Source organism: Microtus pennsylvanicus, chromosome 5, assembly GCF_037038515.1.
Source record: "Microtus pennsylvanicus isolate mMicPen1 chromosome 5, mMicPen1.hap1, whole genome shotgun sequence".
NCBI lineage: Eukaryota > Metazoa > Chordata > Mammalia > Rodentia > Cricetidae > Microtus > Microtus pennsylvanicus.
Genome location: NC_134583.1, coordinates 7846986 through 7860809, shown reverse-complemented (window position 1 = coordinate 7860809; position 13824 = coordinate 7846986). Strand labels below are relative to the sequence as shown.

Below are 13824 nucleotides of genomic sequence, written 5' to 3'. Positions count from 1 at the left end.
GAAGGTAAGTTTCCTGCTGGGACTGTATAGATTTGGAAGGTGTGCAAACAGAGATGCTTGCAAAGAAGAAAGATGCTGTAATTCAAGTTAGGCTTTTTTTAGTCTTATTGATTTGTTACAGGGTCTTATTTGTAGCCTAAGTTGACCTAGAACTACTATATAGCCCAGACTAAGCTTGAACTTTTGGCAATCTTGCCTCAGACTCCCAAGAGCTAGGATTACAACTGTTTGCCAGCAAGCCACTGTATTTAAATCAGGAAATGATTTATTATAAAAAAATAGAATGGTTTGCAAAGTTATTGGAGAACTATAGATGTTTTTAATTGAGCAGCAAGAACAACTCCCAAAACATTCCCAGAGTTCAGTTACCAAGGGAGGGTCTGCCTCTTCTGCCATTGCGTCCATGCTCTGGGACCACTGCCGCAGTCTGGAAGCTGCCACTGTTCATGCCGTGTCTTCTGCAACCCATTACAGGCAAAGAGGTCACACCATGTCCTGTCTTTCAGCTTGTTTTGGAAGTTATGGCACGGTACTAGAATCTGTATTAGCAGGTGCCACTAAAGAGAGGGAAGAAAAAACAAATGCCCCAAAGTTTCATAACTGCTTGTCATGGCCAAACAAAACAGCCAGAAGTAACTCCTTTGCCAAGTCTCATGCGAACTGTCTAAACCTAGATTTCTGGAATCCTAACTACAAAGGACTCTGGGAAATGGGGAAGTAGGTATTTTAGGTTTTACAGTGTATGGAGGCGGGTAGAAGGTTGGGTAGAGCAGATACTGAACATCAGACTTGCATCAGCAGAACATGGAAGTACAGGCTGTGGAGCAGTGTGTGCTCTTGGGGAACAACCTTGTGGAGGACGCACGGTAGTGCTTGGAAGGAGATATCTAAGCTAGTTAGAAAAGAGTGGGTAGATACATGAGTGCAGGTGCCTGCAGAGTGTGTGTGTGTGTGTGTGTGTGTGCGTGTGCGCACACATGTATGTAAGTGCAGATACCTACAGAGGCTGTGTGTGTGTACACTTGTGTCTGTAAGTGTAGGTGCCCATCGAGGCTGAGTGTGTGTGTGTGTGTGTGTGTGTGTACACTTGTGTCTGTAAGTGTAGGTGCCCATCGAGGCTGAGTGTGTGTGTGTGTGTGTACACTTGTGTCTGTAAGTATAGGTGCCTACAAAGACTGAGTGTGTGTGTGTATACACATGTGTATGCAAGTACAGGTGCCTGCAGAGACTGAATGTGTGTGCCATGTATGTACATGTGTGTTGAAGGAGCTGCGGGCTGCGTTCCTGCCACCCAGCTCCCAGCCACCGGCTAGCTTTACCTGAAATAACAACGCACAAATTGTATTCATTTAAACACTGCATGGTGGCACACGCCTTTAATCCCAGCACTCGGGAGGCAGAGACAGGCGGATCTCTGTGAGTTTGAGGCCAGCCTGGTCTACAAGAGCTAGTGCCAGGACAGGCTCCAAAGCCACAGAGAAACCCTGCCTCGAAAAACTAAAAAACTAAACTAAAATAAAATAAAATAAACACTGCACCGAGGTGCACTTACCAGGAAGATTCTAGCCTACGTCCATCCTGGGTTGGAGCTTCATCGTGTCTGCCCGGGAGAGGGGAATATGGCATCTGAGCTCACTTCCTCTTCCTCCCAGCATTCTGTTCTGTTTACTCCACCCCCTATGTTCTAACCTATAAAATGGGCCATGGTAGTTTCTTTATTAGCCAATGACCTTCCTCCATCACATGTGTATAAGTGAAGGGACCTACAGTGTGTGTGTACACATGTCTATTTAGCTGCAGGTGTCTACAGAGGCTGGGTGTGTGTGTGTGTGTATGTGTGTACACATGTGTACGTAAGTGCAGGGACCTACAGTGTGTGTGTGCACACATGTGTACGTAAGTGCAGGGACCTACAGTGTGTGTGTGCACACATGTGTACGTAAGTGCAGGGACCTACAGTGTGTGTGTGCACACATGTGTACGTAAGTGCAGGGACCTACAGTGTGTGTGTGCACACATGTGTACATAAGTGCAGGGACCTACAGTGTGTGTGTGCACACATGTCTATTTAGCTGCAGATGTCTACAGAGGCTGGGTGTGTGTGTGTATGTGTGTACACATGTGTACGTAAGTGCAGGGACCTACAGTGTGTGTGTGCACACATGTGTACGTAAGTGCAGGGACCTACAGTGTGTGTGTGCACACATGTCTATTTAGCTGCAGATGTCTACAGAGGCTGGGTGTGTGTGTGTATGTGTGTACACATGTGTACGTAAGTGCAGGGACCTACAGTGTGTGTGTGCACACATGTGTACGTAAGTGCAGGGACCTACAGTGTGTGTGTGCACACATGTCTATTTAGCTGCAGGTGTCTACAGAGGCTGGGTGTGTGTGTGTATGTGTGTACACATGTGTACGTAAGTGCAGGGATCTACAGTGTGTGTGTGCACACATGTGTACGTAAGTGCAGGGACCTACAGTGTGTGTGTGCACACATGTCTATTTAGCTGCAGATGTCTACAGAGGCTGGGTGTGTGTGTGTATGTGTGTACACATGTGTACGTAAGTGCAGGGACCTACAGTGTGTGTGTGCACACATGTGTACGTAAGTGCAGGGACCTACAGTGTGTGTGTGCACACATGTCTATTTAGCTGCAGGTGTCTACAGAGGCTGGGTGTGTGTGTGTATGTGTGTACACGTGTACGTAAGTGCAGGGATCTACAGTGTGTGTGTGCACACATGTCTATTTAGCTGCAGGTGTCTACAGAGGCTGGGTGTGTGTGTGTGTATGTGTGTACACATGTGTACGTAAGTGCAGGGACCTACAGTGTGTGTGTGCACACATGTCTATTTAGCTGCAGGTGTCTACAGAGGCTGAGGCTGGGTGGGTGTGTTTGTGTGCATGTGAATGCAAGGGCATGCGCCTATGGAGGCCTCCCCTGGAACTGGAGTTACAGGTAGTTTAAAGCCAAAATGGATGAGTGCTTGGAACCAAACTTGGACCTTCTGGAAGAGTGGCAAGTAACCTTAACCACTGGGCCATTTCTCTAGTTCCCTAAGTGCTATATTCCTTGGAATTAACTAAGAGTAGTTGTTATTCTTCTTGTTTTGTTTTTAAGATTTTATTTATTTTATGTATGAATACTCTATCTGCACGTATGCCTGAAAGCCAGAAGAGAGTTTTAGATTCAACTATAGATGGTTGTGAGCCACCATGTGGTTTCTGGGACTTGAACTCAGGACCTCTGGAAGAGCAGCTGGTGCTCTTATCCATTGAGCCATCCCTCCAGCCCTGAGTAGTTATTATTCTAACATGTGTTTCTAACTACCAACAATGATGCTGATAAGAGTTCTATTTCTGTGAATATTATAGGAACCTTTGGAATAATGTCTCACTAAGTAATTCCTTACTTCATATCCTTACACAAGTAACATATCATGAATGCTTTAATGAAAAACATTGAGTTGGTATGTTTTGTTAAAAGGGCTTTCTATGTTATAACTTGGAAATAGAGATGAACATAGTTTTAAAGCCAAAATGGATTTAAAAATTAAGATTATACATGTATTTGCATCTAGGAAATTTTATAGCAAATCTAAAAGAAGCTTTAGGGCATCAAGTAACAAGAATAAATTACATTGGAGATTGGGGCATGCAATTTGGTAAGTATGTTTGACATGCTTTTCATTTTATTATATGACCTAATTGTTTCAAGTACTATAACATTTGAGCATCTGTATGGAATATAGACATGATCCCTGGTTGGATAAAATAGTGTAATGTCTCTGTGGTGCTAGGAATTGAACCTACCACTGAGCTGTATCTGCCTATAGAGTTATATATTCTACGTAATCTCATCATATAATTAAATTGAATATTCAGAGCAATATCTAATTAATACACTTAACACACGCACATGCACATTAAGCCTTTAGTAAGGAAGAGTAGCTTACCTTTGATTAAAGGTAGAAATGAATACACAGAGAAGAAATAATTCTAGCTATGTATTCCCATCTCAGCCAAAGCCTGCCATTTTTAGATCAGTGAGGTCCAACCCCCACCCCTCCATCCGATGAGAAATGGGATTTATTGTTATGTGACCAAGTAACCCAGAGGTAAAACAAAGCATGATAAGTTGGCTTTCTCTAGAACCTCCCAGTGGATGGGGTGGAGGGTGAAAGGAAAAGGGTGAGACCCAACAGTTGCGTGGCGTCAGTCATGTCTAAGATCATTTGGAAACTTTGTGGTTCATACAACCAGTAACCTAGGTATGAGGAAGGCAAGACAGATGAAGTAGTTATGACTGTGAGGGACTGGTTGCACACTGAATACAATCTTGCGATGTTTTTAAGATCGGGCCATACTGCTACATTCTCTGGCAGAGAGATATCAGCAAATTCCTAGAAGGAGCTCTCCTCACTAGGATTTTTGTTGTAGCACTTTTTGTGTGCTCTTTTAATCACAAGATGCTAATTCCTTGAAGGTATAGACTATGCCGTGATTACTTTTGTATCCACAATGTGTGCACATAAGAGACACTCAGTGATGAATGACTGCTTACGGTACTAATAGCAAACCTAGGTGATAGCGTAAGGCTTCTCTAGGAGTGTATAGTACACATCACTAGTTCTGAAATTCACTAACACGCTTATGTTCTACATCCAGTGAGAGGAAGTCAGTTTCCAAAAGAAAGACCACTTCATTTAAAGGAACTTTTTTGTAAGATATTTATCATGACTTCTTATGAGTAATTACTTCAGTTTAAGCTCTAGGTACAACAATCAAGTCTTTATAGATAGCATCCACTTTTTATTCCTTTGACTGATTTAGACATTTCACAGGCTTCACCAAGTATATGATTTGAGTAGTTATCAAATTTTAGTTGAAAGATTTTACAGTAATATTTTTCTTTATAGAAATATAATTGGTGTTTTTTGTTTGTTTCTTTTACTTTTGGGGGGCCTGCCACCCAGCTCCCAAATAAATGCACAGAAGCTTATTCTTACTTATGAATCCCTAGCCATAGCTTGGCTTGTTTCTAGCCAGCTTTTCTAACTTAATTTAAATTATTTCATTTCTCTTTAACTGGTTTTTTTTTTTTTTGCCTCTAGGCATTTTACCTTCTCTTTATATGTCTTTCTCTCCTTCTTACTCTGTGGCTGACTGGCTGACGCTTGGAGTCCTCTCCTTTTCTCTATCCTCACTCTCTTTTTTCCTTTAGATTTCTCCTCCTATTTATTCTCTCTGCATGCCAGCCTCTCCTCTCCGTCCTTCTCCTGCCTAACTATTGGCCGTTCAGCTCTTTATTAGACCAATCGGGTGGATGAGGCAGGCAATGTAATTCAGTTTTACAGAGTTAAACAAATGCAACATAAAAGAATGCAACACATCTTTGCATCATCAAACAAGTATCCCACAGCATAAACAAATGTAACATATCTTAAACTAATATTCCACAACACAGAAATAATGTAATTAATGACCTATTAGCATTTCATTACAGCTGTTAGAAGAATTAAAATTTTCTTTCAGCTATCCCATTTGAAACTTGTTGGCACATGGCTTCTGTGCACAGATTTAGTTTTTCAACATGTATCAGACTGAATGTTAAATGGAATAATTTTTGCTTTTCCCATCTTTTCAGCACTGGGCATCTCTGCACATTCTGCTCCCAATACCCTAAATCATAATCAAATTAGTTTTTCTTTTTAAATAAACAGAACTTTAAACATCTTCCTCAGTGCTCTCTGGGATCTAGAACATTGCTTCCTCTCAAAATAGCATTGTGCTCTCTGCTGAGTCTCTTAGAAAAGTGAGCATTGGTGCTGGAGAGATGGCTCAGCAGTTAAGAACACTTGTGGCTCTCGTAGAGGACCTGAGTAGGGTTCCCATGGCAGTTTACAGCAACTTGTTAACTCCTGTTCCAGAGGACTCAATTCGTTCTCCTGGCCTTTGCATGCACCAGGAATGCCTGTACTATACATACATACATGCAGGCAAACACTCATCCACATAAAATTAAAATTAAGCAAATCTTCCATAAAAAGATGCAAATTGAGCATTCATAAGACCTTTTAGATATGAAGCTTGATGATTGGCATGGCTCCTTAAACATTGGTTTTTCAAAATAACAAGCCTACAACCTGCTCTAGACCCAGGCTGTGTTTGTGTAGGCAAAGACTGTTCATTCATTTTCTGGCCACCCAGACCCAAATAATCTCACAGAAACTATATTAATTATAACACTTTTCAGCCAATGACTCAGTCATATTTCTAGCTAGCTCTTACATCTCGAATAAACCCATTTCTATTACTTGGTGTATCAGCATGAGGCTGTGGCCTACTGGTAGGGTTCTGGGGCATCTCTCTCCTTCAGCAGCTACATGGCGTCTCCTTGACTCTGCCTGCTTTGTCTCTGTGTTTTTGTTTGGATTTCCCACCTGGCTTTACTAAGCCAGCTTCTTTAATAACCAGTGATAATAAATCATATTCATAGCATACAAAGGGGAATCCCACATCACAGTTTTCCTTTGAAACTAAAATTATAGTCATCTTTTACTATTGTTTATTAAGACTATTCTAAAACCTCATTTAGTATTTTTTGAAAGTTCAGGTTAGTATAACTTTGAGTGTATCAGTATAATTTTGAATGTCTAGTGCCTTACAAAGTAATTGTTCAATAAATGTTTGTTTTCTTACTGTCTGCCAAGGAATTACTGGGTGCAGAGATAAGTAGACCTAGACTTTGTGTTGGGTGAGCTTACAATCTCAGTGATCCATTACAGTTTGGAATAAGTTTTTCAGTGTTTTTCTTTTGATGTGTCATGATGTGGGATGTCCTTCTGTATATGTATTAATGGTTAATGGATAAAGCTGCTTTGGCCTATGGTGGGGCAGAATATAGCCAGGCTGGCAGAGATATAGAGAGAAAGTAGGCAGAGTCAAAGAGATGCCACGTAGCTGCCGAAGAAGGACGCCGGAACCTTTCCGGTAGGCCACATCCTCATGGTGATATATAGATTAATAGAAATGGGTTAATTTAGGATGCAAGAGTTAGTTAATAAGAAGCCTGAGTAATAGGCCAATCAGTGTTATAATTAATATAGTTTCTGTGTGATTATTTGGGTCTGGGCAGCTGGGAACGAAAGAGCAGTCTCCGTTTACAGTGTCATTTTATAAAATATGCCTTATATATAGCAGTAATTCTCAGGGTTTATAACTGAGAAGTTCATCTTTTTATAGAACTATACCTGGTTTTCACCATGACTGACTGCTCTATTATTTTATTGAATAATGTTTCATTTACTGATTATCTTAACAGGTCTGCTGGGAACAGGTTTCCAGCTGTTTGGCTATGAAGAAAAACTCCAGTCCAATCCTCTACAGCATCTCTTTGAAGTAAGTTGGTAAGGCAGCATTAGAGAATGCTTCAACATTTTTTTCAGAATACTTCACAAAGACTTTTTAAAGGCAGTCCCAAGACCTGACTAATTTCAGTTCCAGTCCAACTGGTTTCTTTAAAAAAAAAAAAGTGTTCTGTTTTACTTGATTTTAAACAGTATTTCCCCAGATACATGGAATCATCTTAGAAGTAATGCATAGGATCTGGTCAGGCAGTGCACATTTATAGTCCTAGCTCTCAGGAGGACAGTCTGTGCTACAGAGCCTCAAAACAAACAAACAAACCATAAAATCCACTCAGGCTAATGGCCAAGAAAGACACAGAAATTTCTCTCTGTTCTGTTAGTTTATGTATTTCATCTTACTTTCTGGTATTTATAGCAACAGCCCTGGCTGTCCTGGAACTTACTCTGCAGACCAAGCTGGCCTTGAATTCAACAGAGATCCACCTACCTCTCCCTTCCCAGTGCTGGGATTAAAGGCTGGCGCCACCACTGCCCAGCAAGACTTGTAAATCTTTAGTGTATGCTTTTTTGCCCTTTTATTTTCTCATTGTACAGGAAAACCACTGTATAAATTGTATTCTGAAGTTTTATGTTTTGTTTTATTCATTAAGCCATCAGTTATTCCTGATGTGAACACCCCATTTTCTTCATTTTTTCCTCTGGATAGTTTTATTCTCTGTCTCTCAGGTTTGCCCACTGTGAACACCCTGTTTTCTTCATTTTGTCCTGGATAGTTTTATTCTCTGTCTCTCAGGTTTCTTTTCCTGCCCAAGTAATCTCCAGAGTCAAATTTCATTTTCATTGTCTCATTGTTTTCTGTGTCACACATGTTAGTGACATACAGGGGACCAAACTACAGATGTTCTGTCTCTGTAAGGAAGACTAAGGGTCTACATCCCTAACCAAAGAACTCAGAGAGGGCATTTGTCATTTCCTTTTTGCTTGATCTTTCCCTTGAAGCTACCTATGTAGTAAAGTTGAATTCTCTATTTCTTTTAGAGTTTATGCCTGCATCACACTTTCTTCTTTTTATTTTTATTTTTTTAGTTCTGTGTCTGTGTAGTAATAAGGGGAGCGGCGGCGGGGTTGCGTCCCCAAACACCCCAGCCACCTGCCCGGCTCGGCTAGCTTATGCCCCAAATAATTACACGGACACTGTATTCTTTTAAACACTGCTCTGGCCCATTTCTAATCATCTGTGTAGCGCCCCTAGGTGCGCTTACCGGGAAGATTCTAGCCTAAGTCCATCCTGGGTCGGAGCTGGGGCATGGCGTGCGTCTTCCCTGGAGCGGGTAGCATGGCGTCTCTCCTGAGGTGTCTGCTCCGGAGAGCAGAGCTGTGGAGTCTGACCTCACTTCCTCTTCCTCCCAGCGTTCTGTTCTGTTTACTCCACCCACCTAAGGGTGGGCCTATCCAATGGGCCTAGCAGTTTCTTTATTGCTTAACCAATGAAATCAACAGATTGATATGACACTCCCCCATCATGTCTGTGCATGTTGGTATGTTCACATGAGTGCAATTGCCCTCGGAGGCATCACATTCCTTGTAAGCTAGAGTTACAGCAAGCTAGAGCCCACTTAGGTGGGTGCTAGGAACTGAACGCAGGGCCTCTGGCAGCGCAGTGAGTGCTTTGAGCCACTGAGTCACCCCTCCCGTTCTGCACCTTACATGGAGACTGAAAACTTAGCTTATCTTTTCCATTACAATTTGCAAATGACTAATGGCGGATACCAAAAAAAAAAAAAAACAATTAAAACTGCATTAGAAGTGAGCCTTAGTAAACCATCAGCCCCATACCTTTCCAGTTGTTTACAGAACTAAACCAGCGAAGTGGATAGTGCAAAACCACAAAATGCCTGTTCCACATAATGCTGAGGAGTCCAAGCTGCGATTAGCTAACCTTCCTGTATTTCTGTTTGCAACCACCACCTGTTGTGCTAGTCTTTTATAGCTTGAAAGAATAGCTTTAGGTTTTTTCATAAAAAATAGCTCCTGGACCACATCTGAAAAGATTATGCTGGGGAGTAGTCAGATGTAGGTGGAAGAAGACTCCAAAGTCCCCACCCGCGATGCTCAACCCTTTGATGAGGTTCAGTGCTGGGGGAGTCATTGCCCTCAGTTGTGTAGCTGCTGTTGGCCACCGGTGTTTGATAATAAAATATCCAATCCAGGCGTCAAACAAATGGCCCTTTTCAGAGGTCATAAATCTGGGGACAAGACGGATAGAGGAGAATGGAGGATGATAACGGTGAGAGGGGGAGGAGGGAAGCACAATTGAAGTGTATTATGACATGGGAGACTGTCAAAGAATAAACAATAGAAAATAATCTTCAGTGGCTGTTAAACCTCCCATTCATCTTTCATTTACTGGATTAAGCCATGCTACTCTGATAAGCCTTTCTCAATGAAGTTTTTGTATGGAAATAACAGTGTATAATAATACATTTAATGTACTTTTAGGTTTACGTACAGGTTAATAAAGAAGCTGCAGATGATAAAAATGTAGCGAAATTGGCACACGAATTCTTCCATCGACTAGAACTGGGTGACGTGCAGGCACTTTCACTGTGGCAAAGATTTCGGAACTTGAGCGTTGAAGAGTACATTCAGGTTTACAAGGTACCCCAGAACCTCTGTGTTCCCTTGCTGGTATTGTGCTTACTGCCTGCTGCTTGAGCTCGTATTCAAGAGTAGATGTCTAGTTTAGTTGAAACTCCAGACAAATGGTGTTCTCGGGTGAGAGAGCTGAAAACAAATAAATAATCCAGAGCTCCTCTTGTCCTCATTCTCTCAGAAAACATAATTTGTGAGGTAGTGCTAGACGGTGGGAAAGAAGACTGTACTGGGGGTGAGTGAGCAAGGTGAGCGGTGGTGTGGAACGGGAGCCAAGAGGCTGGACTGGAGCATGATGGTGCCCTTTGCCAGACTGTGCAGTTAGTGCAGACTCACGGCTGCAGAAGCCTTCGCAGCTGCCTGAGTGTGATGAGGAACTGTCGGTGTTCAGTGCTCTCTAGATCCTGAGGCCATGAATGCCTGTGACTGCAGATACACACTGAGGATTTGGCCACTGGCTCTGTGGTCGTTAGAAAGTCTAAGCTTTAGTTTCCATCTTTGTGGTGGGGGTAAGACATCTTTAGTTTTGTCTTAGTAAAAAAATTAACCAACATTTTCACATACTTCTGAATCTTCTTAGCGCCTTGGAGTATACTTTGATGAATATTCAGGAGAATCGTTTTATCGTGAAAAATCTCGAGATATCCTAAAGTTGCTGGACAGCAAAGGACTTCTACAGAAAACAGTGTATGATCAACTACTATTCTCCCTTTCCCTCTTCCTGCCTCTCTCCCTTCCCCCTACCCTTCCTTCCCTTGTTTTCTTGAAGATTGTAACTCACTATGTAGTCATGGCTGGCCTAGAACTAACTGTAGACCACGCTGCCCTGAAACTCACAGAGATCCTCCAGCGCTGAGATTAAAGGCACGTGCCACCACACCCAGCCCCAGGTTACTGTGCTCTAGTCAAGTATGCATGTTCTTTAACACTGATGTCAATATAGTCTCTGAGTGAGGACAAGGATAAGGTATGTAGTGTTTTCCATTTGTACTTTCTCTTGCTAGGCATGGTGGTACTAACCTTTAATCTCAGCATTTGCGAAGCAGAGGCAGGAGGTTCTCTGTGAGTTCCATGATAGTTAGAGCCACATGGTAAGACAAAACTTACCTGTAATTTCTGCATGCAGAAGGCCGAGGCAGGGGATTCATGAGTTGAAGTAATGAGATGCTTTCTCATAGGCTATATCGCTATCATGACCAAAGTCTCATGTTAATAGGAGAAAGGATGGCTCCTCTTATAAAAGGGGACAGAAGTGTAAAAACAATGTAGCCTGCCTCCAGTTACCTACATTCATGATTTGAAAAGAGGAAACACAATGTGCTTTTGTGACTTAACCTCACCTTTTTGGGGGTGGGGACGGACAGCTACCAGTTTCAAAAAATTTTTAAGTCAACTTATGAAAATAGGTGTAAAGTAGTGGTAGTACATCCCTATTGATATTGTTACCTTGTATATAGTAGAATTCCTTCCTTTTTGAGAAACTTAACAGCAGATTTTGCATTTTCATGTTGTATCTTGAGGCTTTGCTGCTTGTGTTCATTAAGTCAAGCACGTTAGTACACTTAGCTGTGGTGAGGATGAACTATGTGCCTCTCACCTCACATACTCAGCTGTATATGAACATTAAATTGTAATTCTAGGACTTGCTCTTGCTTTCCAACTGCAACTTTGTATCCTTTAACTAACATCTGGTATTTTAACTATTTTTCTCCTTCACAAGTTCCATTTGTGATGTCATGTAATTTTTGGGTTTTTTTTGTTTTTGTTTTTGTTTTTTTTTGTGCCTGACTTACTTTTTTGAGCAAAATGTCCTCCAGGTTCATTTGTGTTGTCACCAATGTCATTCCTTTTTAAACCTGGGCAGTGCTATTTCATGTTAGGTGTCTATCACATCTTTAAAATCTATGAGCAGACGAAGCCTGAGGTTGATTTCATGTCTTGACTATTGTACATAATGCTACAATGGACATGGCAGTGCAGTATTTTTTCAGCACAATGTTTTTAATTCCTTTGGATATATATTTATTAATAGAATTGCTGGATTTAAGAATAATTCTTTATTTCACTGTTTTTCAAGACCCTCTTTACTACTCTCTGTGATGGCTGTACTAACTCACATTCCTCCCTGTGGTATGTGAGGGTCCTTTTTCTCCACATCCTTGCCAATGCCTGCCATCCCTTCTTTGGGTTTTGTTTATTTATTTAAATAAAAGGATTCTGCCGGGCGATGGTGGCGCACGCCTTTAATCCCAGCACTCGGGAGTCAGAGGCAGGCGGATCTCTGTGAGTTCGAGACCAGCCTGGTCTACAAGAGCTAGTTCCAGGACAGGCTCCAAAACCATAGAGAAACCCTGTCTCGAAAAACCAAAAAAAAAATAAATAAATAAATAAAAATAAATAAATAAATAAATAAATAAAAGGATTCTAACACAAACGAGGAACTATCATTGTAGCTTTAATTTTCACCATGTCAACTAACTTCTTGGTTTTGACAGTTGTTGCTTTTAGTGTGAACTGACACCACTTACAATAAGAATAGCTTCTGGTTGCCAAAAGTGCTCTAACTACTCTGTCTTCACATACAGTCATTATGTTGATTTTGGGCTTCTCTTTTGTGTTTTCCAGAACAGGAAATGTTGTAGTAGATCTCTCAGGGACGGGTGACTTCTCTTCTGTCTGCACTGTGATGCGAAGTGATGGAACTTCTCTCTATGCAACCAGGTTTGTACTGTCTGGGTGAGCAGCCTGAGACTCCAGACTCCTTGTCCCAAGATGAAAGCAAACAGTCATCTTGTCCTCCAAACTATTTTCTAAAAAATTTAGTTACAAACTATAAATCTATTTGCATATTTTAGGAATATTTTCTGGGTTTCTATTTATTGCCAGTTACAATTTCCAGAAAGATTTAATATCAGAAGAATGGGATTTTATATTAAAATGTATTGACTATCATAAACTGTTCACAGCATAGCACATCATTCTGTCCGTGGTCCTTCATAATTATATATTAAGTGTTTTTATAAGTACACATTATCAGGAAATATATTCTAAAAAATGACCAAGTGAAGGTTCAATGTTGACCTCACATATTAGAGACCATTTTACATGCAATACCAAACCTCATTATATTGTGAAAAACGAGAAAATGGGCTTCTCCATACCACGCCTGTGGAAGTGAGGACTCATTCTTCATATATGAGAGTTGCACTTACCACACACACATGGTTTCTTGAATAAAGCCAATGGGAAGAGAAGGCAGGGCAGTGAAACAGCCATAACCATCCACCTCTGGCAGAAGGTCCCAGTGTCACCCCGGCCTGAGTTTTAAGTAGGTTATAAACCACTGTATACATTGGTTTGTTGCCATTAATTCCTAACTAAATTAGGAATTAAGCCCAAGATTATGTTTCTGTTAGACAAGCACTGCTCCACTCACTGAGCCATGCCGACAGCTTTACACAGAGCGCATTTCTAACAGTGGTAGTTATGCTGTTGAAAATTTCATTATTACAAGCAACTGAGACAACCAGTTAATTTTCTAAAAGCCCCTTAGAGAACTCATCTCTGTCTGGTTTAGTATTTCTCTTCTTCAATTTCTTGCAATTGGGGTTAATGAGAACAAAAATGGAATGCCTTATGAGAGGGGGATGTGGGTGTGTGTATAAATACACACATAAACATGGGAGTTCAGGTGCCCTGGGGTCTAGAAGAGTTTGTTGAATCCTCTGGAGCTGTAGTTATAGGCAGTTGTGAGCTGCCTTTCATGTGCTGGGAACTTCACTTGGCTCCTCTACCGAAGTAGT

The 13824-nt window shown here is 41.4% G+C and overlaps 1 protein-coding gene across 3 annotated transcripts in view; it reads left to right on the top strand.

The window, feature by feature from the left end:
- Window positions 1–13824, top strand: part of Rars2 (arginyl-tRNA synthetase 2, mitochondrial) — a 53113-nt gene that overhangs the window by 17820 nt on the left and 21469 nt on the right. For all 3 annotated transcript variants that reach the window (XM_075971230.1, XM_075971231.1, XM_075971232.1), the window contains 5 exons: window positions 3581–3664; window positions 7324–7400; window positions 9869–10027; window positions 10602–10708; window positions 12647–12742. In XM_075971230.1, coding sequence (XP_075827345.1) covers window positions 3581–3664; window positions 7324–7400; window positions 9869–10027; window positions 10602–10708; window positions 12647–12742 — 523 coding nt within the window. The remainder of the gene's footprint in view (window positions 1–3580; window positions 3665–7323; window positions 7401–9868; window positions 10028–10601; window positions 10709–12646; window positions 12743–13824) is intronic.